Source organism: Octopus sinensis, linkage group LG19, assembly GCF_006345805.1.
Source record: "Octopus sinensis linkage group LG19, ASM634580v1, whole genome shotgun sequence".
In the NCBI taxonomy this organism is placed as follows: domain Eukaryota; kingdom Metazoa; phylum Mollusca; class Cephalopoda; order Octopoda; family Octopodidae; genus Octopus; species Octopus sinensis.
Genome location: NC_043015.1, coordinates 47,055,423 through 47,077,922, shown reverse-complemented (window position 1 = coordinate 47,077,922; position 22,500 = coordinate 47,055,423). Strand labels below are relative to the sequence as shown.

Sequence of the window (22,500 nt, the reverse complement as noted above, 5' to 3'; positions counted from 1 at the left end):
GCCAATGGAATCTACAGTCATAGATTCAATTATCCTATTATATTCAGTTATAAATTTAGTTGTGAAAACTATTTATAAAGACAGTTAAAAATTAAATGCAATTAAATTTGTTTTCATCGACTTAGAAAATAAACATTTTTCGGCGAGACCGCCCCCACCCCCCAAAAAACCACCCTTTAAAAAAATTTTTTTTTTTTTCGACACAAACCCCCACTTTTCGGCTACGAGGAATACGAATCTGCAAAGAAATTGGCAAAAATCGACATTTCTAAATTACCACCCTCACCCCCAAACCCATTTCCTTCATTTTTAACTTTTTTTCAAAATTTTTTTTTTCAAAATATGCGGAAAAATACGGAGATTATGATTCTGAAAAAAATTTCCAAAAATCTTTGTAAAATTTTTTTTTTTAAGAATTTTTCTATTTTTTCTAAATATGCGGGAAAATATGGACATCATGATTCGGACAAAAATTTCAAAACATTTCTATACTTACGGTTACGGTTTTGGGGTTAGGGTTAGGGTTAGAGTTTTAGGGTTAGGGTTAGGGTTTTAGGTTTAGGGTTAGGGCTTTAGGGTTAGGGTTAGGGTTTTAGGGTTAGTGTTGCGGAAAAAAGTCAAAATTGAAGAAGTTGGAAGGGAAAGGGGAGGAAATTTTTTCACAATGCCGATTTTTGGCAATTTTCCGGAACTTCCGTATCCGAAAACGGGGATTTATGGAAAAAAAAAATTAGAAAAATAAACAAATTTGGGAGAAAATGGGTGAGGACGGGCTGAAGTCTTCCCCATTTTTCTGCTTAAATTCCGATATAATCGTAATTTTCATATCTAATATATTATATATACATCTTTTTTTTACAAGATCTTGAGATGTGCTAGAAACAACAGCCAAATTAACTAAACGTTTATTTACACGAAATAAAATTACCAGAGAACTTTCATCTAACTCTTCTAAACCTTTCTGTTAAAACTGTATCGAAACCTATTAATAGTTATCGCCAAGCTAACATGGCAGTCCAGAAAAATAGGACGAATGCTGCCGTTGATTAACTCCAAGAGGCCATCGCCTCTAGCTAGCTATGTGACACATAAACCTGTGTCGATCAGGGGAGGTCAGCCGTTTCCCCTTGCTGGTCTGGCAGCTACAGACTAGTTTCAGGGTATTTGCCCCTTATCAATGTCGCACACCCACACTACATGTTAGGTGACTATTGTGTTTTGGTAACCACTTAAAATTTCTATAAAATATCGCTAAAATCAGAAATCGGATCTTTTCGGTTTGAACGGCAGTTTTTTAAAATAATTTCCACGTCACTAAACACTTTTAAACTTAGTATACTGGTAGAATGTGTTTATAAAATATCTTTTTCTCTTGGCTTTATTGAGAAAATGCTATAGTTTGTAAGATATTTCTTGGTTTTTTTTCTCTCCAATTTCTGCAATTTCAACCAATCAATGACGTCTATTGAGGTAAAAAAAAACATTCTGTGCCATATGAATATGTCCCTCGTTTAAGAAACAGATTGGGTTTATTTACATTTGTGAAGAAAAAAAGATACCCTTCCCCCACCCCTATCCCTAACCCTAACCCCAACCCATAAACATTGAAATGCAATAGATCGATACTAGGGTCATAATTATGGGTGACAATTTCATATGACACGCTAGAAAAAACTGCCGTTCAAACCGAAAAGATCCCAGAAATCACGAACTATTCCTGGATTAAACAACAACCTCGAAGTGGTCTCGAGACGTGCTAAAGATAGCAGTCAAATTCCCTTTAAATTGCACTGACCATTTAAAATAAAACCCCAGACACATGAGATAATATAGGCATGGATATATATAAAGGCAGGTTGGTCACGGTTGGAACATATTTCTCACTGGCCTACTTAGATGAAGTAGCACATCGTAACTAAACAATAGCTGGCGTTAATCATTAATTCTTTATTTACTAAATCAGAACAAATGGGAAAAACCAAGTATATTTGAAATTTTTCACATACATTAACGCCTGGGTTTTCTGAGTGGGATAAATTTGTAGCAGTTACTGGGGAATTTGAATATAGCTATTTGCAGACTTGGCAATAATCAATTAAAACTAGCAATAACGGTGACAAATTTATCAGTATATTTCTGGAAGTTAAAAATAGCTTTTAAAATATCAATTATGAAACAGAAAGTGAAAACTACGTCAAGTTTGTTATTAAGGGCACGCATTCAAGACTTATATATATACATACATTAGAAAGAAATGAAGAGAGTGATCTTGGGATGCGCTAGAAACAACAGCCAAATCTCTCAGGAAGCGAGTGGTCACATTGGAAAAAGAGGGGAAAAAACTGTCGTTCAAACCGAAAAGATCCAAAAGAAGAATTGGTCATTCAATCCAGTAGAAAAATCAGCACACACCCTGGTTTTGTTTTGTTTTTCTTTTTTTATGCTGCTCACTTAGAATAATCTACTTTTTCAATAATTCCTATTTTCTCCAGTCTATCTAATTCTTCCTCTACCTGCTTTATTGCAGCAAACGGTACATTTCTATTAAGTTTGAACATAGGTACGGCATTTACCTTTATTTGAAAACAGGCCTCAGTCTTAGAACAGAGACCTAATTTATTTGACAGCACTTCAGGAAACAAGTTATTGATTTTATTCTTCAATTTAACTCCTGAGTTATTTTCACTGATAAGACAGCCATTTTTTTTTTTTTACTGAACAGACTTATGGGGAAGTCCCATAAGTCAAACAACTCCTACCAGTCTGTACTGAACAGATTGGTTGTGTTTTTTTACTATGTAAACTTTTGCTCCACGGGGGGTTTTTCCCTGGAATTTGATATCACTCCACATTTTGCCTAGAAGTGTAGTTTTTCACCTGTCACGCCTCGATGTTTTTTCTTAATGTAGGTTTTCCAATTCTTTTCCTTGTATCGATATAAATAATCGAGATGTTGCTACCGGTATCTAGTTGTAATTTAATATTCACTTTGTTTACTTTTACATGTACAAATTTCCTCTTTTTGGTGTCGCTTATACTTTCCATTGAGAAAACTAGAATTTTTTAGGTTCAACCTTCATAACTCTGCTCTGCAATGTGACCTCTTGTGTCCTACTTTTTGGGCAACTGTAACACTTTTGCATTATGAAAGGACAATCCTGAAATGTGGGGTTCCACATCTGTAGCATGGGTTACGTTTTAACATTTTTTTTTGTTTATACTTCCTGATAGACATACTTGTACTTGTGAGAACTCCATCTCTTCAATTTTCTTTACATCCTGACTTAAGTTTACCATTCTTTGACACTCTTCTGCAACTGACTGCAGGGTTAAACTTTGGTCTGCTTGTTCAAGTTTTGTGAGAACTCTTGCACGTATCTCCGCATCTTTGTTTGCCATAAGCCCTTGTATAAAAACGAGGCACTTAAACATATCAGGAGTTAGTTCCTTCAGTTTAAATCTTTCGCACATTCAGTTTACAAGCCCGGCATATGCGACAAAGTCTTCATCCTCTTTTTTAACCAGATTCCCATTGAGTGTTAAATAGGGAAATGAATATTTTTGATAGTAGTTCGACTGTTTCCTGGAAACAAATTTCACTAGTTTTTTTGGGTTGGGGGTAATTTGAAATTACAATATTTTTCATGTTCAGCTGGCGCTAATTTACGTAAGAATAGTCTTAATTTTCCATTGTCCGTCTACGACTTGCAATCTTCCTTGAAGATTTCCTTGTACCTTCTAATGTATGCTGTAAATGTTATACCCTCTTCTGGGTCATAACTGAATTCTGATATAGAGTTCGATATGCCATCTGGCGAAAACAATCTTAGAGTGTTTCTGGATTTCTTAAGACATAGCTCCATTAGCCGTTGTTGTTTTTCTTGTTACTGAAGTACTTGTTTCTGCAACTCCTGTTGTTGTTCATGCTGTTGTTTTTGCAACTGCATTATAGAGGCTAATAGGTCTTTGAGCTGGCAGAAACGTTAGCAGACCGGGCGAAATGCGTAGCCGTATTTTGTCTGCCGTTACGTTCTGAGTTCAAATTCCGCCGAGGTCGACTTTGCCTTTCATCCTTTCGGGGTCGATAAATTAAGTACCAGTTACGCACTGGGGTCGATATAATCCACTTAATACTTTGTCCTTGTTTGTCCCCTCTATGTTTAGCCCCTTGTGGGCAATAAAGAAATATATAATTTACAACTTTGTATCACAAGAATTTGTTAACTGACCTGTGTGAGCTTCGAATCCTTGTCACCAATATTGCAGCATCGCCAATTGTTATCACAATACTCTTTTACAATATAACCTTATAGTAACAATAAACACATAACGAAACAGGGTAACAACAACGTAACAATCCAACAAAATCTCCACGAACTAAACACAAACCAACAAATGATATTCCAACAAACTACTAAAACGACTCAACACCCCATACATAATAACCCATGGGATTACAATTAGAGGAATTAGGAGGCCAGAAATTGGGGCTGGTGAAGTCAAGACTATTGAAAAGGTTGCAAGATGCAACGAAAATTTTAGGGAAATAAAAATAAGAAATAAGTGGAAATTTTACCGATGAGTGTGTTACATTATAAGGCGCAAAAAGAAAATGACTCTCCCCAGACACAACAGAATATACTAAAACGACAACTTACAGCTTCCTGCGATTAACACCTACTCTCCTTCACAGACTCTACTACTTATAGTTGTTTGGTCAAGTCTATTCTTGCAGGGGGTGTCATGACTCTCTCACCACAACACCCAGCTAAAAAAAAAGTGTTCCAAAAAATAAAAAATATATTAACAAGATTAAATAGAGACTCGGACATTGCTTAGAAAATATTTTTCATTTTTAACTTCGTACAAAGTATGCACTAGGGATTTTGACCTTTAAATTTTGGGAGAAAATGCGGATTATACTCGAGGATTTATGGTAAATAACCTCTTGACATCTCTATCCTTTTATCCAGGTTGGGGCAGTTGGAGAAAAGGGAAAGAACGAGCTGTACCAGCACTTGATTGGTACTCACTTTCAGATTTTCAGCAGAGTAGATTGGAGCAATGTGAAATGAAGTGTCTTGCTCAAGGACACAACAAGCCATCATATCAAGGATCTGAACCCACAATACTCTAACCATTCCTTCACTGACTCCAATGGATACTTTCTGAGATAATGAGCATGCTACTCCAATTAGTAATGCTCATTACTTCTGTAAGTATGGTGAAGTCTCTTTTGCTGAAAAGGTCTATCAATACTGAAACAAGTCAAGAGTTGTCTCCCATATTTGCTGAAATAAGATAATATTGATTTCTTCCAATAGTAACCCTTTCCAGCTAAGATTTGACTACAGTCTCTAGAAGCTTCACATAGCCATCTCAACTGAGCCTAAGGCTCTGTTCAAAGGTGTAGGGCTGCACAATGACACCCTCACTGGTGACACACTCAAAGACCATCACAGTTTGGGTTAACTTAGATTTCATGATGTCCATGTCATGTTTTAAAGCCTTTATAGTGTTGTCTCCCATATTTGCTGAATTAATTAAAATAATATTAATTTCTTACATAGCCACAAATTTGAGATATTGATGTAATCAATTATATCAACCGCAATATTTTGATTTCCACCCTGAAAGGATTATAAAAAGGAAAAGCTGATCTTAGCAGATTTTGAACTGAAAAATTGAAAGGATGCAACTAAATGCCGAAAAAGCGTGTCTGATGCTGTAATGATTCCACACTCTACCGCTTATTCCTTTTTTCCTTTTTAGTCCTTTTCAAGCCTAGCCGGGCTCATGGGCCCGGTTTCCCGGTTTCTATGGCATATGTGTTCCCCCCAGCTGGACGGGATGCCAATCCATCGCAGCATTAGCAATTGACTAAATGTTGTCACTTCCACATTGCATAATAATACTACTACTACTAAAATACTAATAATGGTAATAATTTCTATTATTAACACAAGGTCCAACATTTTAGGGAAAGGGCTAGTTGATTGCATCAACGCGAGTGCTCAACTGGGGCCTGAATATTGGCTTTGAGAGGATGAAAGGCTATGTAATTTTATGCCACACCTCAGCAAAATAATAATAATAATAATAATAATAATAATAATAATAATAATAATATTATAATAATAATAATGGTGGAGGCCCAATGGTTAGTGCAGCGGACTCGTGGTCAGAGGATCGCGGTTTCGTTTCCCAGACCGGGTGTTGTGTGTGTTTATTGAGCGAAAACATCTAAAACTCCACGAGGCTCCAGCAGGGGGTGGTGGCAACCCCTGTTGTACTCTTTTGCCCCGACTTTCTCTCACTCTTTCTTCCTGTTTCTTGATTAACTCTGCGATGGACTGGTGTCCTGTCCAGCTGGGGGGAACACATACGCCATAGAAACTGGGAAACCAGGCCCTTGAGCCTGGCTAGGCTTGAAAAGGGCTAAAAAGGAATAATAATAATGATGATGATGATTTCAAATTTTGCCACAAGGGCAGCAATTTTGGGGGATGGGTATAGTTGATTACATCGACTCCCAGTGTTCAACTGGTACTTAATTTATCAACCCCAAAAGGATGAAAAGCAAAGTCAACCTCAGTGGAATTTGAACACAGAACATAGTGGCAGGCGAAATGCCACTAAGTATTTTGTTCAGTATGCTAATGATTCAGCTACCTTAATAATAATAATAATAATAATCCTTTCTACTATAGGCACATGGCCTGATTTTGTGGGGAGAGGGACAGCCAATCACATCAACCCCAGTACTCAACTGGTACTTAATTTATTGACTTTATTGTCTCCGAAAGGATGAAAGGCAAAGTTAACCCCAATGAAATTTGAACTCGGGACGTAGCAACGGACAAAATACCACCAAGTATTTTGCCCAGCATGCTAATGACTCAGCCAGCTCGCTGCCTTAATAATAATAATAATAATAATAATAATAATGATAATAATAATAATAATAATCCTTTCTACTATAGGCTATAGGCACAAGGCCTGAAATTTCAGGTGAAAGGATAAGTTGATTACATTGATCCCCAGTGCACAGCTGGTACTTATTTTATCAAACCCGAAAGGATGAACGGCAAAGTTGATCTTGACAGAATTTGAACTCAGAATGTAAACACAGACAAAATGTTGCTAAGCATTTTGACCAGCTGGCTAATGAATCTGCCAGTTCACCACCATAATGATAATGATAATAACCATAATAATAATGATAATAATAATAATCCTTTCTACTAAAGGCACAAGCCTGAAATTGACAGGAGGGAGTATTCGATTACCTTGACCCCCCAGTGTTTCACTGGTACTTAATTTATTGACTTTATTGTCTCCGAAAGGATGAAAGGCAAAGTTAACCCCAATGAAATTTGAACTCGGGACGTAGCAACGGACAAAATACCACCAAGTATTTTGCCCAGCATGCTAATGACTCAGCCAGCTCGCTGCCTTAATAATAATAATAATAATAATAATAATAATGATAATAATAATAATAATAATCCTTTCTACTATAGGCTATAGGCACAAGGCCTGAAATTTCAGGTGAAAGGATAAGTTGATTACATTGATCCCCAGTGCACAGCTGGTACTTATTTTATCAAACCCGAAGGATGAACGGCAAAGTTGATCTTGACAGAATTTGAACTCAGAATGTAAACACAGACAAAATGTTGCTAAGCATTTTGACCAGCTGGCTAATGAATCTGCCAGTTCACCACCATAATGATAATGATAATAACCATAATAATAATGATAATAATAATAATCCTTTCTACTAAAGGCACAAGCCTGAAATTTGACAGGAGGGAGTATTCGATTACCTTGACCCCCCAGTGTTTCACTGGTACTTAATTTATCAACTCTGAAAGGATGAAAGGCAAAGTCGACCCAGAAATTTTTTTTAGAATCATAATCTCTGTATTTTTCTGCATATTTTGAGAAAAAGAATTCTGAAAGAAGTTAAAAATGAAGGAAATTGGGGTGGAGGTGGTAGTTTAGAAATGTCGATTTTTGCCAATTTTTTTGCAAATTCATATTCCCCGTGGGCCGAAAAGGGGGGTTTGTGTGAAAAGAAAAAAGTTTTAAAAAAGGGTGGTTTTTTTATGGGGGGATGGGCGGAAGTCATGCTGTATATATATATATGACTGCATGTGTACCGTTGGCGATTTTTTTCCTCTGTCTTCCCTTCTCTGGATCTTTCCTTCTCCTATGTTTCCGACAAAGAGCTCCGCTCGAAACATTAAATCCTCCTTCTTTCCTTCTTTCCTGAGTGTCCAATAATACTATATTTGTTCCACGTCCTCGCGTTGTTGTGTTTTTTTGTGCTTTCATGTTTGGATTAACTCTCTCTATATATATATTGTGTGGTAAGTAGCTTGCTAACCAACCACATGGTTCCAGGTTCAGTCCTGCTGCGTGACATCTTGGGCAAGTGTCTTCTGCTATAGCCCCGGGCTGACCAATGCCTTGTGAGTGGATTTGGTAGACGGAAACTGAAAGAAGCCTGTCGTATATATGTATATATATATATGTATGTGTGTGTGTTTGTGTGTCTGTGTTTGTCCCCCTAGCATTGTTTGACAACCGATGCTGGTGTGTTTACGTCCCCGTAACTTAGCGGTTCAGCAAAAGAGACCGATAGAATAAGTACTGGGCTTACAAAAGAATAAGTTCCGGGGTCGATTTGCTCGACTAAAGGCGGTACTCCAGCATGGCCACAGTCAAATGACTGAAACAAGTAAAAGAGTAAAAGAGTAAAGAGTATATATATGGACATTACTTAAAGGTGTTTACTTCTGACCATGGGTCTTGTGCCCAAAATACATTAAAGTTACTTAACTTAACCTGTTGCCTTGTACAAAGCTTTCTAGCTGTATTTGTGATTCTATTTCCGCATCATAATACTTCAAACAAACTACAACACTCTTCATATATTTACATAGATATGTATTTGTGTGTGTGTGTACGTGTGTAGATATGCATATTCATACAAACTGACCCATTCTGTGTCTCAATCTTTCATTTTTTCTGTCACTATACCTTTTTTATTTTTGTTTTGTTTTTTTTTTTGTTTAGGTGTGGCATAAAATGAAATTGAATCTACTACTTCTAGTCTGCCTTATTTTCAAACAAACAGAAAATAGTCTAATTGGTATGTATCACTCTTGTACTCCCTTACATAATTTACAAAGTACGTGTGTGAGAGAGAGTACGTGTATACAAAAATTAAAAGCAGGTTCAGGAGTGGCTGTGTGGTAAGTAGCTTGCTTATGAACCACATGGTTCTGGGTTCAGTCCCACTGCATGGCACCTTGGGCAAGTGTCTTTTACTATAGCTTCGGACTGACCAAAGCCTTGTGAGTGGATTTGGTAGACGGAAACTGAAAGAAGCCTGTCGTATATATGTATATGTATATATATGTGTGTGTATATGTTTGTGTGTCTGTGTTTGTTCCCCCCTCCCCAACATCGCTTGACAACCAATGCTGGTGTGTTTACGTCCCCTTAACTTAGCAGTTCGGCAAAAGAGACCGATAGAATAAGTACTAGGCACCAGGCTTACAAAGAATAAGTCCTGGGGTTGATTTCCTCGACTAAAGGCGGTGCTCCAGCATGGCCGCAGTCAAATGACTGAAATGAGTAAAAGAGTACAAAAGATTGAATAAAGGGATGTGATTGGTGGCTACAGCATTCTTGTTTAACCATGGGTCAATCCTGATTGAGCAAATCTATAACGAAATGCAGATCAACCATGATCAACTCTGAAGAAGTATGCCTCATTTAACATGTTAACCACTGCATGTACAATGGATCGTTCATCACAAACTCCATACAACTGTCATATGCACGAGTGGTGCTACATTTTCATAATTTCAGAAAATATTTAATTCTGTATCTTTGACATGGTTTTCAGAATATCTAAATAACATGAGGGCCAAATATTAAAGGTTAATTGTGAATCATCATCATCATCATTGTTTAACGTCTGTTCTCCATGCTAGCATGGGTTGGACGGTTCGACCAGGGATCTGGGAAGCCAGAAGGCTGCACCAGGCTTCGGTCTTATCTGGCAATGTTTCTACAGCTGGATGCCCTTCCTAACGCCAACCACTCCGTGAGTGTAGTGGGTGCTTTTTACGTGCCACCTGCACTGGTGCCAGGCGAGGCTGGCATCGGCCACGGTCGGATTGGTGCATTTTACGTGCCACCTGCACGGAAGCCAGTCAAGGCGGCACTGGCTTCGACCACGATTCGGATGGTGCTTTTTACGTGCCACCAACACGGAAGCCAGTCGAGGTGGCACTGGCATCGGCCACAATTCAGATAGTGCTTTTTATGTATCTCCAGTCCAGGGTCCTGGCATCTGCCGGGTGCCAGTCATAGGATTGGTTCAATTTCGATTTGTAAAAATGGAAAGAAATTACATTTCCTTGTAATTATGCAGCATGACTGCACAAAATACGTGGCATCACTGGTACGTTCCAGCAACGAGCTGCGGTGGTTAATGGTACTGGAACATACCATTCTTTACTTAAGATGGCTAGTTGTGAAATCTAGGAGATCTGGCTCTGTTGCTAGCGTGTTGTTGAATGACTCTCTTTTTCTCTTTTTACTTGTTTCAGTCATTTTGACTGCGGCCATGCTGGAGCACCGCCTTTAATCGAGCAACTCGACCCCAGGACTTATTCTTTGTAAGCCCAGTACTTATTCTATCGGTCTCTTTTGCCGAACCGCTAAGTGACGGGGACATAAACACACCAGCATCGGTTGTCAAGCAATGCTAGGGGGACAAACACAGACATGCAAACATACACGCACATACATATATATACATATATATGACAGGCTTCTTTCAGTTTCCGTCTACCAAATCCACTCACAAGGCTTTGGTCGGCCTGAGGCTATAGTAGAAGACACTTGCCCAAGGTTCCACACAGTGGGACTGAACCCGGAACCATGTGGTTGGTAAACAAGCTACTTACCACACAGCCACTCCTGCACCTGTGGATAAATATTATCTTACATGATTTATAGACTTTCTCACCTGTGGTGTATGTGGGAGATTTGAAATAAAGACACCTACCTTCTCTTCTTCGATGCAGACATCTCCGGCAGTAATGCACCCTTCCACGTGGCCCCACCCAAACGCTAAAAATAGCAGCTGCTTTTCCCCTACCTTGACAAAGTGCTCACATGTCCAGCTCTGTCGGCTACCCCGATCGAAAACGGTGCATGCGTCACTCCTGCCCCTTCCTCTTCCGGTCAGCCCCAAGTTCCGGTCAGCTCCCCAGCTGCTGATGTCATCCCACCTCACCATCCAATATCAGCTCAAACTTCCTTTTGAAAAATTATTATTATTATTATTATTGTTATATTTAATGGTATATAAGACATATTCTTGTTTTTGAAGTAAAAGTCTCCAAAACACATCATGGTTCCTATATGCAAATTGAAATAAAAAAAAAAATAAATGTTCCTTCTCGAGCCATGCCAGGCTCATAAGGACTGGTTTCCCGGTTTCAGTGGCGTAGAAATTCCCCAACTGGACGGGACACCAGTCCGTCGCAGGATTACTTATTTTTGCCAGCTGAGTGGACTGGAGCAACATGAAAATGAAGTGTTTTGCTCAAGAACACAACACATCGCCCGGTCCAGGAATCGAAACCACAACATCACAATCATGAGTTCAACACCCTAACCACTAAGCCACGCGCCTTCCACAAATTGAAATTAGTTTGTGCTTAACATGTCCCTGCACCTGTTATGCCATCACATATGTGTACGTGTGTGTGTGTATGTGTGTGTGTGTGTGTGTGCACATGTGGGATGCACTTTACTCTTTACTCTCTTACTTGTTTCAGTCATTTGACTGCGGCCATGCTGGAGCACCGCCTTTTAGTCGAGCAAATCGACCCCAGGACTTATTCTTTGTAAGCCTAGTACTTATTCTATCGGTCTCTTTTGCCGAACCGCTAAGTAACGGGGATGTAATCATACCATCATCAGTTGTCAAGCGATGTTGGGGAGGACAAACACAGACACACAAACACACACACACACACACATACACATATATATACGACGGGCTTCTTTCAGTTTCCGTCTACCAAATCCACTCACAAGGCTTTGGTTGGCCCAAGGTTATAGTAGAAGACACTTGCCCAAGGTGTCACGCAGTGGGACTGAACCCGGAACTGTTTGGTTGGTAAGCAAGCTACTTACCACACAGCCACTCCTGGTCTGTTTATTTTTTTTTAAATGTCTCAAAAAAAATCTCCCTGGGTCCTACATGGGAAGTTGCTTTAAATACTACATGGCTCAGTGCACTAAAAGGTTTTTTTTCCTGAACACATGTTGCTGAAGTTTGGACGCATCTAATATACCCATGCATCCTTTATGTCATCTAATACACTCTCTTTTACTCTTTTACTTGTTTCAGTCATTTGACTGCGGCCATGCTGGAGCACCGCCTTTAATCGAGCAACTCGACCCCGGGACTTATTCTTTTGTAAGCCCAGTACTTATTCTATCGGTCTCTTTTGCCGAACCGCTAAGTAACGGGGACATAAACACACCAGCATCGGTTGTCAAGCAATGCTAGGGGGACAAACACAGACACACAAACACACACACGCATATATATATATATATATACACATATATACGACGGGCTTCTTTCAGTTTCCGTCTACCAAATCCACTCACAAGGCTTTGGTCGGCCCGAGGCTATAGTAGAAGACACTTGCCCAAGGTGCCACACAGTGGGACTGAACCCGGAACCATGTGGTTGGTAAACTAGCTCCTTACCACACAGCCACTCCTGCTGTATACGTTTCCAATATATTTACAGTATACGTTTCCAATATATTTACTTCAGATACCAAAACTATAAGGATAAGCCCTGCAAAGAGGATACTTAAAGAAGTCAAAGCTGTCCAAGCAATAAAATGTATTAACAGTGACACTGGTTCAGAACAGAATGGCACCAATGAGTTTTTTTACCATATCTTATGCAAAAAATCAAAATCCATTACAGTAAAGTTCAAAAGTAAGTACTATTACATTATATTCTTCCACTTATTTAGTCCTTTACTACTTTTAATCATTGGACTGTTACCAATAAATTTAACCCTTTCGTTACCGTATTTATTTTGAGATGCTCTGTATTTCTTTGAATTACTTTAAATATAACAAAGAACTGAGTAAAATAACTTAGTTATCATTCAGCTAGTGTTAGGACCATAAATTGTGACTAAGGTTTGGTGGAAGATTTTAATTCAGGACTTTTGAAAACAAGACATTTGTGCTCAGAGCCAGAGCCAGTTTCAGCCGGGTTGGCATTGAAAGGGTTAAGAATTGTTTCTCTGTTATATATTTTGACCCTTTTGTTACCATGTTTCTGTTGAGATGCTCTGTGTTTCCTTCAATTAATTTTAAATATAACAAAGAACTTAGTTATCATTCAGCTAGTGTTAGGACCATAAATTGTGACTAAGGTTTGGTGGAAGATTTTAATTCAGAACTTTTGAAAACAAGACATTTGTACTCAGAGCCAGAGCCAGTTTCAGCCGGGTTGGCATTGAAAGGGTTAAGAATTGTTTCTCTGTTTTATATTTTGACCCTTTTGTTACCATGTTTCTGTTGAGATGCTCTGTGTTTCCTTCAATTAATTTTAAATATAACAAAGAACTGAGTAAAATAACTTAGTTATCATTAAGCTAGTGTTAGGAACATTATTTGTGACTAAGGTTTGGTGGAAGATTTTAATTCAGAACTTTTGAAAACAAGACATTTGTACTCAGAGCCAGAGCCGGTTTCAGCCGGGTTGGTAACGAAAGGGGTTAAAGAAGGGCAGTATGGGGTAGACATGGTTGAATGGTTAAGGAAATCATTTTTTTGAACCACATGGTTCGGTGTGTGATAATCAGTTTGCTGTGACATGTTTCTGTGTTCAATCTCAATTGATGGCACCTTGAGCAAGTGTCTTCCACTAAAGCCTCAAACTGACTAATGTCTCTTGCATTAAACATTTTATATCTGCAGATTGTGTGGAAGTCTCGTGTGTGTCTGTGCTTGTGTGTGTGTGTGTGTGTGTGTGTGCACGTGCACGTGTGTGTGTGCATGTGTGTGAGTATAGATAGATACCTACATATCTATCTATATATATATGTATCTCTCTCTTCATCATCATCATGATGATGATGATAGAGAGAGATACATATATATATAGATAGATAGATATGTAGGTATATACATATATATATATATATATACATATATATAATATATATATATATAATATATATATATATACATATCTCTCTCTCTCTCTCTCTCTCTCTATATATATATATATATTATAATATATATATATATATATATATATATATATATATATATACATATATATACACATATATATATATATATATAGATATAAAGTTAATCCAAACAAAAAAAACACAACAACGTGAGGACGGCGAACAAATATAGTATTATTGGATGCTCAGGAAAGAAGGGAAGAAGGAGGGTTTAACGTTTCGAGCGGAGCTCTTCGTCGGAAACATAGGAGAAGGATAGATCCAGAGAAGGGAAGACAGAGGAAAAAAATCGGCAACGGTACACACAAGGTCACACACACACACATACATACACACACACACACACACATAAAAGGTGACAAAAAATTGTCATAGGCTAAAAAAAAGGAGGCACTTGTATGGAGGAGGTAATAGAGTGGATATATTATTATTTATATAAAACTACAAAACTTATAATGTTACTGAATGGTTTCATGCTGAAAACTTTTCAGAAGTGAAGAGGTAAATTAACAATCATCAGACACAGCTGAATGGAAAAGTATGCCCAGGACTCAACAAACTGCAAGCAAAAGCAGCCAGAAAAGATCCTTTTAGCCATGTTCAGTGATTGTTAATTTATCTCTTCACTTCGGGAAGACTCTCAGCTTGAAACCATTTGGTAACATTAATTGTCTTATATTAATATAAGAACAATCTCTGGAAGCTGAACCTTTCAGGGGAAATAACGAAGGACCGAGATACCTGGCACCTGGTAGTACTCAAGAAGACCCATACCCCATAGTAAAAGTGTTAAGATCAATCCTTCTGGTTGTGTAAAGCAGTCATGGAGGTGCCATGTAAAAGCGCCCATGTGGGGCCACATAAATGTGCCCCATGGAGTGCCATGTAAAAGCACCCATGTGGTAACACACAAAGGTGCCTGTGTGGCGTCATGTAAAAGCGCCTGTGCAGTGCCACATAAAAGCACCCATGTGGTGTCACATAAAAGTGCCCATGGAGTGCCATGTAGAAGCACCCGTGCAGTAACACATAAAGGTGCCTGTGTGGCGTCATGTAAAAGCACCTGTGCAGTGCCACATAAAAGCGCCCATGTGGTGCCACATAAAAGTGCCCATGGAGTGGCATGTAAAAGCATCCATGTGGTAATACATAAAGGTGCCTGTGTGGCATCATGTAAAAACGCCTGTGCAGTGTCACATAAAAGCACCCATGTGGTGCCACATAAAAGTGCCCATGGAGTGCCATGTAAAATCACCCATGTGGTAATACATAAAGGTGCCTGTGTGGCGTCATGTAAAAGCGTCTGTGCAGTGCCAAATAAAAGTGCACATGAGGTGCTATGTAAAGGCACCCAGCACACTCTGTAAAGTAGTTGGCATTAGGAAGGGCATCCAGCCATAGAAACCACACCAAATTAGACTGGAGTCAGGTGCAGCCCCACTGGCTTGCCAGCTCTGGTCACACTGTTCAACCCATGTCAGCATGGACAATAGATGTTAAATGATGATGATGATGAGGAGGATGATGATGCCGATATGTAAAATATATTTTAGTATGTGTGCTAATTTTTTCATGTTAAACAACGATAGCTACTACTACTACTACTATAAAGCAAGCTTGCCCTTCCTGATCTTTCCTGGAATTGGTAAGTCAACTTAACAACAATAACATAAACTGCACCTGATGCTCTTTACTATGCCTCTTCTCTTACAAAAGTTGACCTTGTGGCAAGTGACATATGATATAAAATAACATTAATATCAATATATCAGATGAAAGATAAATATAAGTGTAGACAGAGTTTTGTGGTTAATATGTTCACTTTGCTAAGTTACTGATTACATTCTTAACTGAAATTGGTAGACTCAAACTTCCTGGAAACTCATCATGTATGTGTGTGTATTTGTATATATATATATATATGTGTATGCGAGCAGGGATGATACCGTGCCAGACTTAATACCTCATATTAAATATTTACATATATTTACAGTCTGAGTTCAAATCTCAGCAAAGCCAACTTTTTCAAGGCGGCAAGCTGCCAGAAACGTTAGCATGCCAGGCGAAATGCGTAGCCGTATTTCATCTGCCGTTACGTTCTGAGTTCAAATTCCGCTGAGGTCGACTTTGCCTTTCATCCTTTCGGGGTCAATTAAATAAGTACCAGTTATGCACTGGAGTCGATGTAATCGACTTAATCCCTTTGTCTGTCCTTGTTTGTCCCCTCTATGTTTAGCCCCTAGTGGGTAGTAAAGAAATAGGTATTTCATCCACTGTTATGTTCTGAGTTCAAATTCTGCCTAGGTTGACTTTGCCTTTCATCCTTTCACGATTGATTAAAATAAATACCAGTTACACACTGGGGTCAGTGTAATCGACTTAATCCCTTTGTCTGTCCTTGTTTGTCCCCTCTATGTTTAGCCCCTAGTGGGTAGTAAAGAAATATATATATGTGTGTATGTGTGTGCATATGAATTGCATTACAAACTTGAGAACATCCAACGAATACATAAATTTGAGAGACAAGATTTCTTTTCTCTGTATGTGTGTGTATTTGTGTGTGTGTGTGTGCACGTGTGTATAAATTCAGAAAAATATTGCACTCCTGTCCTAGAGGACTGGAGTGCAATATATAGCTTTTGTTGTATGGAGCACAAATTTCTGCAAAGTAAAACAATAGTCGTACTCATATCAAATGTTATATCGGAGCCATGGAAGGAGAAATTAAATCTGGATACCATCTTTTGAATTTTAGGCACCACGATAAGAGACATTCAACAACCTTTTCAGCTTTAACCCTTTAGCATTTAAACCGGCCATATCCGGCCATAAGTATTCTGCCTGTTTTATGGTCAAACTGGTCAGATCTGGTCTCTCACACCTACCCTGCAATATCATTTTTAAAATTGACAGCTACCTCATCAAAATCTCATAGCTACAAGATAATGCATGATTAGTTCAAAACAATGTGGATAAAAAAGCATTAGTTTTGGCAGAATAATGCGAACACTAAAGGGTTAATTTGGAAACTTAAAGATGAAGGGAAAGTTTTGACATCTGATGGAAAATCCTCTCCAAATCCAGACTCCATATTATATTTCTTTACTACCCACAAGGGGCTAAACACAGAGGGGACCAACAAGGACAGACAAAGGGATTAAGTCGATTACATCGACCCCAGTGCGTAACTGGTACTTAATTTAGTGGCGAGCTGGCAGAAACATTAGCACATCGGGCGAAATGCGAAGCCGTATTTCGTCTGTCGTTACGTTCCGAGTTCAAATTCTGCCAAGGTCGACTTTGCCTTTCATCCTTTCGGGGTCGATAAATTAAGTACCAGTGACGCACTGGGGTCGATGTAATTGACTTAATCCGTTTGTCTGTACTTGTTTGTCCCCTCTATGTTTAGCCCCATGTGGGTAGTAAAGAAATAGGTACTTAATTTATCGACCCTGAAAGGATGAAAGGCAAAGTCGACCTTGGCGGAATTTGAACTCGGAACATAACGACAGACGAAATACGGCTACGCATTTCACCCGGCGTGCTAACGTTTCTGCCAGCTCGCTGGTAACCCAGACTCCATATTAATGGGTCCAAAAAATGTTCGTTGTGTTCTCTTTAAAAACTGTATCTCGTAAAAATCTTGAGAACTTCCAATGAATACATAAATTCAAAGAACAAGTTTTTTTTTTTTTATGTATGTTCACATTTCAAGAAATACAACTTGTCAGAATTTAACAGTAGACCACTGGACACTTAGTGGAAGCACTCCGTCGGTTACGACGACGAGGGTTCCGTTTGATCCGATCAACAGAACAGCCTGCTCGTGAAATTAACATGTAAGTGGCTGAGCACTCCACAGACATGTGTACCCTTAACGTAGTTCTCTGGGATATTCAGCGTGACACAGAGAGTGACAAGGCCGGCCCTTTGAAGTACAGGTACAACAGAAGCAGGAAGTAAGAGTGAGAGAAAGTTGTGGTGAAAGAGTACAGCAGGGATCACCACCATCCTGCTGGAGCCACGTGGAGCTCTAGGTGTTTTCGCTCAATAAACACTCACAACGCCCGGTCTGGGAATTGAAACCGCGATCCTATGACCGCGAGTCCACTGCCCTAACCACTGGGCCATTGCGCCTCCGGACACTTAGTAAACCATTGGCATCTGGTTTGTGTGTTCTTGATATTAAATTAGTGTAACATTGGTTATCTCCCTTGTGTCTTCTTGGCTTCTTTACAATGTGTCTCTTCTTTCAATGTTATCTGCTCAAAAGATAACTGACACACACATGTGTCTTGTTTTCAGCTTGATAAACGGTTTATCATCTTGAGCAGGAAATCTTGGGTTACAAGAATTGTGTTTTTTTTTTTAAATTATGGGATTATATAATATACTGCTTTATAACTTCTTTTTTGGAATTTATGTTTTACCGATAGTTTCCATCTATCAAATCTACTCACTGGGCTTTGTTCAATCCAGGACTATACAAAAGTGGAGGCGCAATGGCCCAGTGGTTAGGGCAGTGGACTCGCGGCCATAGGATCGCGGTTTCGATTCCCAGACCGGGCGTTGTGAGTGTTTATTGAGCGAAAACACCTAAAAGCTCCACGAGGCTCTGGCAGGGGATGGTGGTGATCCCTGCTGTACTCTTTCACCACAACTTTCTCTCACTCTTACTTCCTGTTTCTGTTGTACCTGTACTTCAAAGGGCCGGCCTTGTCACTCTCTGTGTCACGCTGAATATCCCCGAGAACTACGTTAAGGGTGCACGTGTCTGTGGAGTGCTCAGCCACTTACACGTTAATTTCACGAGCAGGCTGTTCCGTTGATTCGGATCAACCGGAACCCTCATCGTCGTAACCGACGGAGTGCTTCCCCCATACAATAGTGAATAACACTTACCCTAGATGCCATGGGCTGGGACTGAACTAAAAACCATATGATTGGGATTCAAACTTCTTAATCATTTCGCTATTCCTGCACCAACTGAGAATCGTTAACGTATATAATACAACGAATACAAGAATATATGTATACATCTATGCATGCTTGTATATATGCATGCACCAATATGTAATTCACATAAGGTGGTGAGCTGGCAGAAACAATAGCACGGTGGGTGAAATGCTTAGTATTTCGTCTGCCGAAACGTTCTGAGTTCAAATTCCGCCGAGGTCAACTTTGCCTTTCATCCTTTTGGGGTCGATAAATTAAGTACCAGTTACGCACTGGGGTTGATGTAATCGACTTAATCCCTTTGTCTGTCCTTGTTTGTCCCCTCTGTGTTTAGCTCCTTGAGGGCAATAAAGAAGTAAGAAACAATAGCGTGCCGGGTGAAATGCTTAGCAGTATTTCATCTGCCGTTACGTTCTGAGTTCAAATTCCGCCGAGGTCAACTTTGCCCTTCATCCTTTCGAGGTCGATAAATTAAGTACCAGTTGCATACTGAGGTCGATCTAATCGACTGGCCCCCTCCCCAAAAATTTCAGGCCTTGTGCCTAGAGCAGAAAAGAATATGTAATTCACATATTCTGTATCAGTTGCTCTTTAGCTCTTGGTGTAACAAGTTCAAACCACTTGTTTCTGTTGGCTGTGCTTCTCTCTGCATCCAGCCATGTGATATTGGATTCTCTCACAGCACTGGATTAACTATTAAACAAAATAAGCATGTGCCTAGTGTATCAAAGAAAGGAGGGGGAGGGGGCACCACAGAAATGGTGAATGGTCTACGGCACAAAAGAAATCACTTTAAACTTGCTAAAAGAATATTCGGGATGTCTTATCTCTGCTAAGTATGGAAGCGGATATGTTACATAAGATGAATTTTGAGGATCTGATCAAAGACATTGCAATTAATAAAAAACTAGAAAACATTATCCATACAAATAAAGTAGAAGCATACAAAAATAAACTATTTTTCCATACTCTTTACTCTTTTACCTGTTTCAGTCATTTGACTGCGGCCATGCTGGAGCACCACCTTTAATCGAGCAAATCGACCCTGGGACTTATTCTTTGTAAGCCCAGTACTTATTTTATCGGTCTCTTTTGCTGAACTGCTAAGTGACGGGGACATAAACACACAAGGAATGCTAGGGGGACAAACACAGACACACAAACACACACACATATACATACATATATACGACGGGCTTCTTTCAGTTTCCGTCTACCAAATCCACTCACAAGGCTTTGGTCGGCCCGAGGCTATAGTAGAAGACACTTGCCCAAGTTGCCATGCAGTGGGATTGAACCCGGAGCCATGTGGTTGGTAAACTAGCTACTTACCACACAGCCACTCCTGCGCCATCTTATTGTTAGTTTTGTTTCATTTCGAAAATTAAGAATTTATTTTATGGCTTATTAAAAAAACGATAAACGTCGCCCTTTTCAAGCCTAGCCAGGCTCATGGGCCCGGTTTCCCGGTTTCTGTGGTGTATCTGTTCCCCCCAGCTGGACAGGACGCCAGTCCATCGCAGCATTACTCAAGAAACAGGAAGAAAGAGTGAGAGAAAGTTGTGGCAAAAGAGTACAACAGGGGTCGCCAACACCCCCTGCCGGAGCCTCGTGGAGCTTTTAGGTATTTACGCTCAATAGACACACACAACTACCGGTCTGGGAATCAAAACCACAAGTTCGCTGCCCTAAGCACTGGGCCATTGCGCCTCCTTATGACTTATTATTGTGTATATTTTGAATTACATATATATAGGGACACAAAAATCTTTCAAGTACTTAGGGTTTCTGTGGTTCTTAATCCAGCCCTGTTTTCTCATGTCATCATGTCAGTTATGAATATTCTGTGCCATGTAGTTTGGTTTTCCTCTATTTATTTTCCCTTCCGGAGTGTTCATTTGAAAGCTGTTTTAGAGCTGCGTTGTTCTGATAGCTGAAGTAAGAAATTTACATATTACCAATATATAAGCATTGAATTTTATTAAAAGATTTAGAAATTTAATATTTCTGATTTTGGTGATCAGTGAATAAATTTCACTGAAAATATATATATATATTTACGAAGTCTAGACAGATATCTTCAGCTAGCAGGCCTCTGCTACTCTAGACCGATGATGGGCAAAGATCCTGAAACATGCGTGTCTCTAGATGCAGGCCTAGCTGTTGGGGGTATTTGTCTCCCCTTTGTAAATATGTAAGGACACAAGAAATGTGTTGAGGCCGATAGGAAGCGTCGATGCTTCCTAGGGCTAAACAGCGGTGGTGTAATTCCCCTACTGTCACGTTAAGTTGACAGTATACAACCACTCTATCGCCCCACCACCGTACATATCTCTATGAGATACTCTTTTACTTGTTTCAGTCATTTGACTGTGGCCATGCTGGAGCACCGCCTTTAGTCGAGCAAATCGACCCCGGGACTTATTCATTGTAAGCCCAGTACTTATTCTAACGGTCTCTTTTGCCGAACCGCTAAGTGATGGGGACGTAAACACACCAGCATCGGTTGTCAAGTAATGCTAGGGGGACAAACAGACACACAAACATATACACACACACTTATATATATATACATATATACGACAGGCTTTTTTCAGTTTCGGTCTACCAAATCCACTCACAAGGCATTGGTCGGCCCGGGGCTATAGTAGAAGATACTTGCCCAAGATGCCACGCAGTGGGACTGAACCCGGAAACATGTGGTTGGTTAGCAAGCTACTTACCACACAGCCACTCATTTAAAAATTTAATATTTCTGATTTTCTTTTTTCTTTTACAAAAATTAATTTAAAGAATCTTCTTGTCTTACAACAGCAGCAAAGACCACTGGAAACTCAACAGAAATATCAAGAGACTGCAAACAAACGATCTCGAAGTTTAATGCAACTGTCTTGAGAGGGCATACAGTTGAGGTGCTTTTCTCAAGTGAGGAGCAAACTAGTTATAAAATCAGCTGCATAAATGAGAAAGACAACACAGAGGCATACACTCGTGTTGAGTTTGGATGTAAGTATAACTTGATAACATTGAACATAGTACATTATATATACATATATGTATATGTATGCATGTGTATATATGTATGTATACATCTTGATATATATCATCATCATCATCATCATCATTATCGTTTAACGTCTGTTTTCCATGCTAGCATGGGTTGGACGGTTCGACCGGGGTCTGGGAAGCCAGAAGTCTGTGCGAGGCTCCAGTC

The 22,500-nt window shown here is 39.4% G+C and overlaps 1 protein-coding gene and 1 long non-coding RNA gene across 4 annotated transcripts in view; one reads left to right on the top strand and one right to left on the bottom strand.

Moving 5' to 3' along the window:
- LOC118767096 overlaps positions 1–3,255 on the bottom strand; it is a 9,721-nt gene extending 6,466 nt beyond the window's left edge. Inside the window, exon 1 of the long non-coding RNA XR_005002990.1 lies at positions 3,244–3,255. This is a non-coding gene — a long non-coding RNA (uncharacterized LOC118767096). The remainder of the gene's footprint in view (positions 1–3,243) is intronic.
- LOC115222231 overlaps positions 1–22,500 on the top strand; it is a 127,615-nt gene that overhangs the window by 36,077 nt on the left and 69,038 nt on the right. For 2 of the 3 annotated variants that reach the window (XM_036511136.1, XM_029792391.2), the window contains exons 2-4: positions 9,085–9,160; positions 12,887–13,057; positions 22,101–22,292. In XM_036511136.1, the coding sequence (XP_036367029.1) occupies positions 9,085–9,160; positions 12,887–13,057; positions 22,101–22,292 (439 nt within the window). Of the gene's footprint in view, positions 1–9,084; positions 9,161–12,886; positions 13,058–22,100; positions 22,293–22,500 lie in introns of those variants that run through there. The other variant, XM_036511137.1, reaches the window with a different exon arrangement.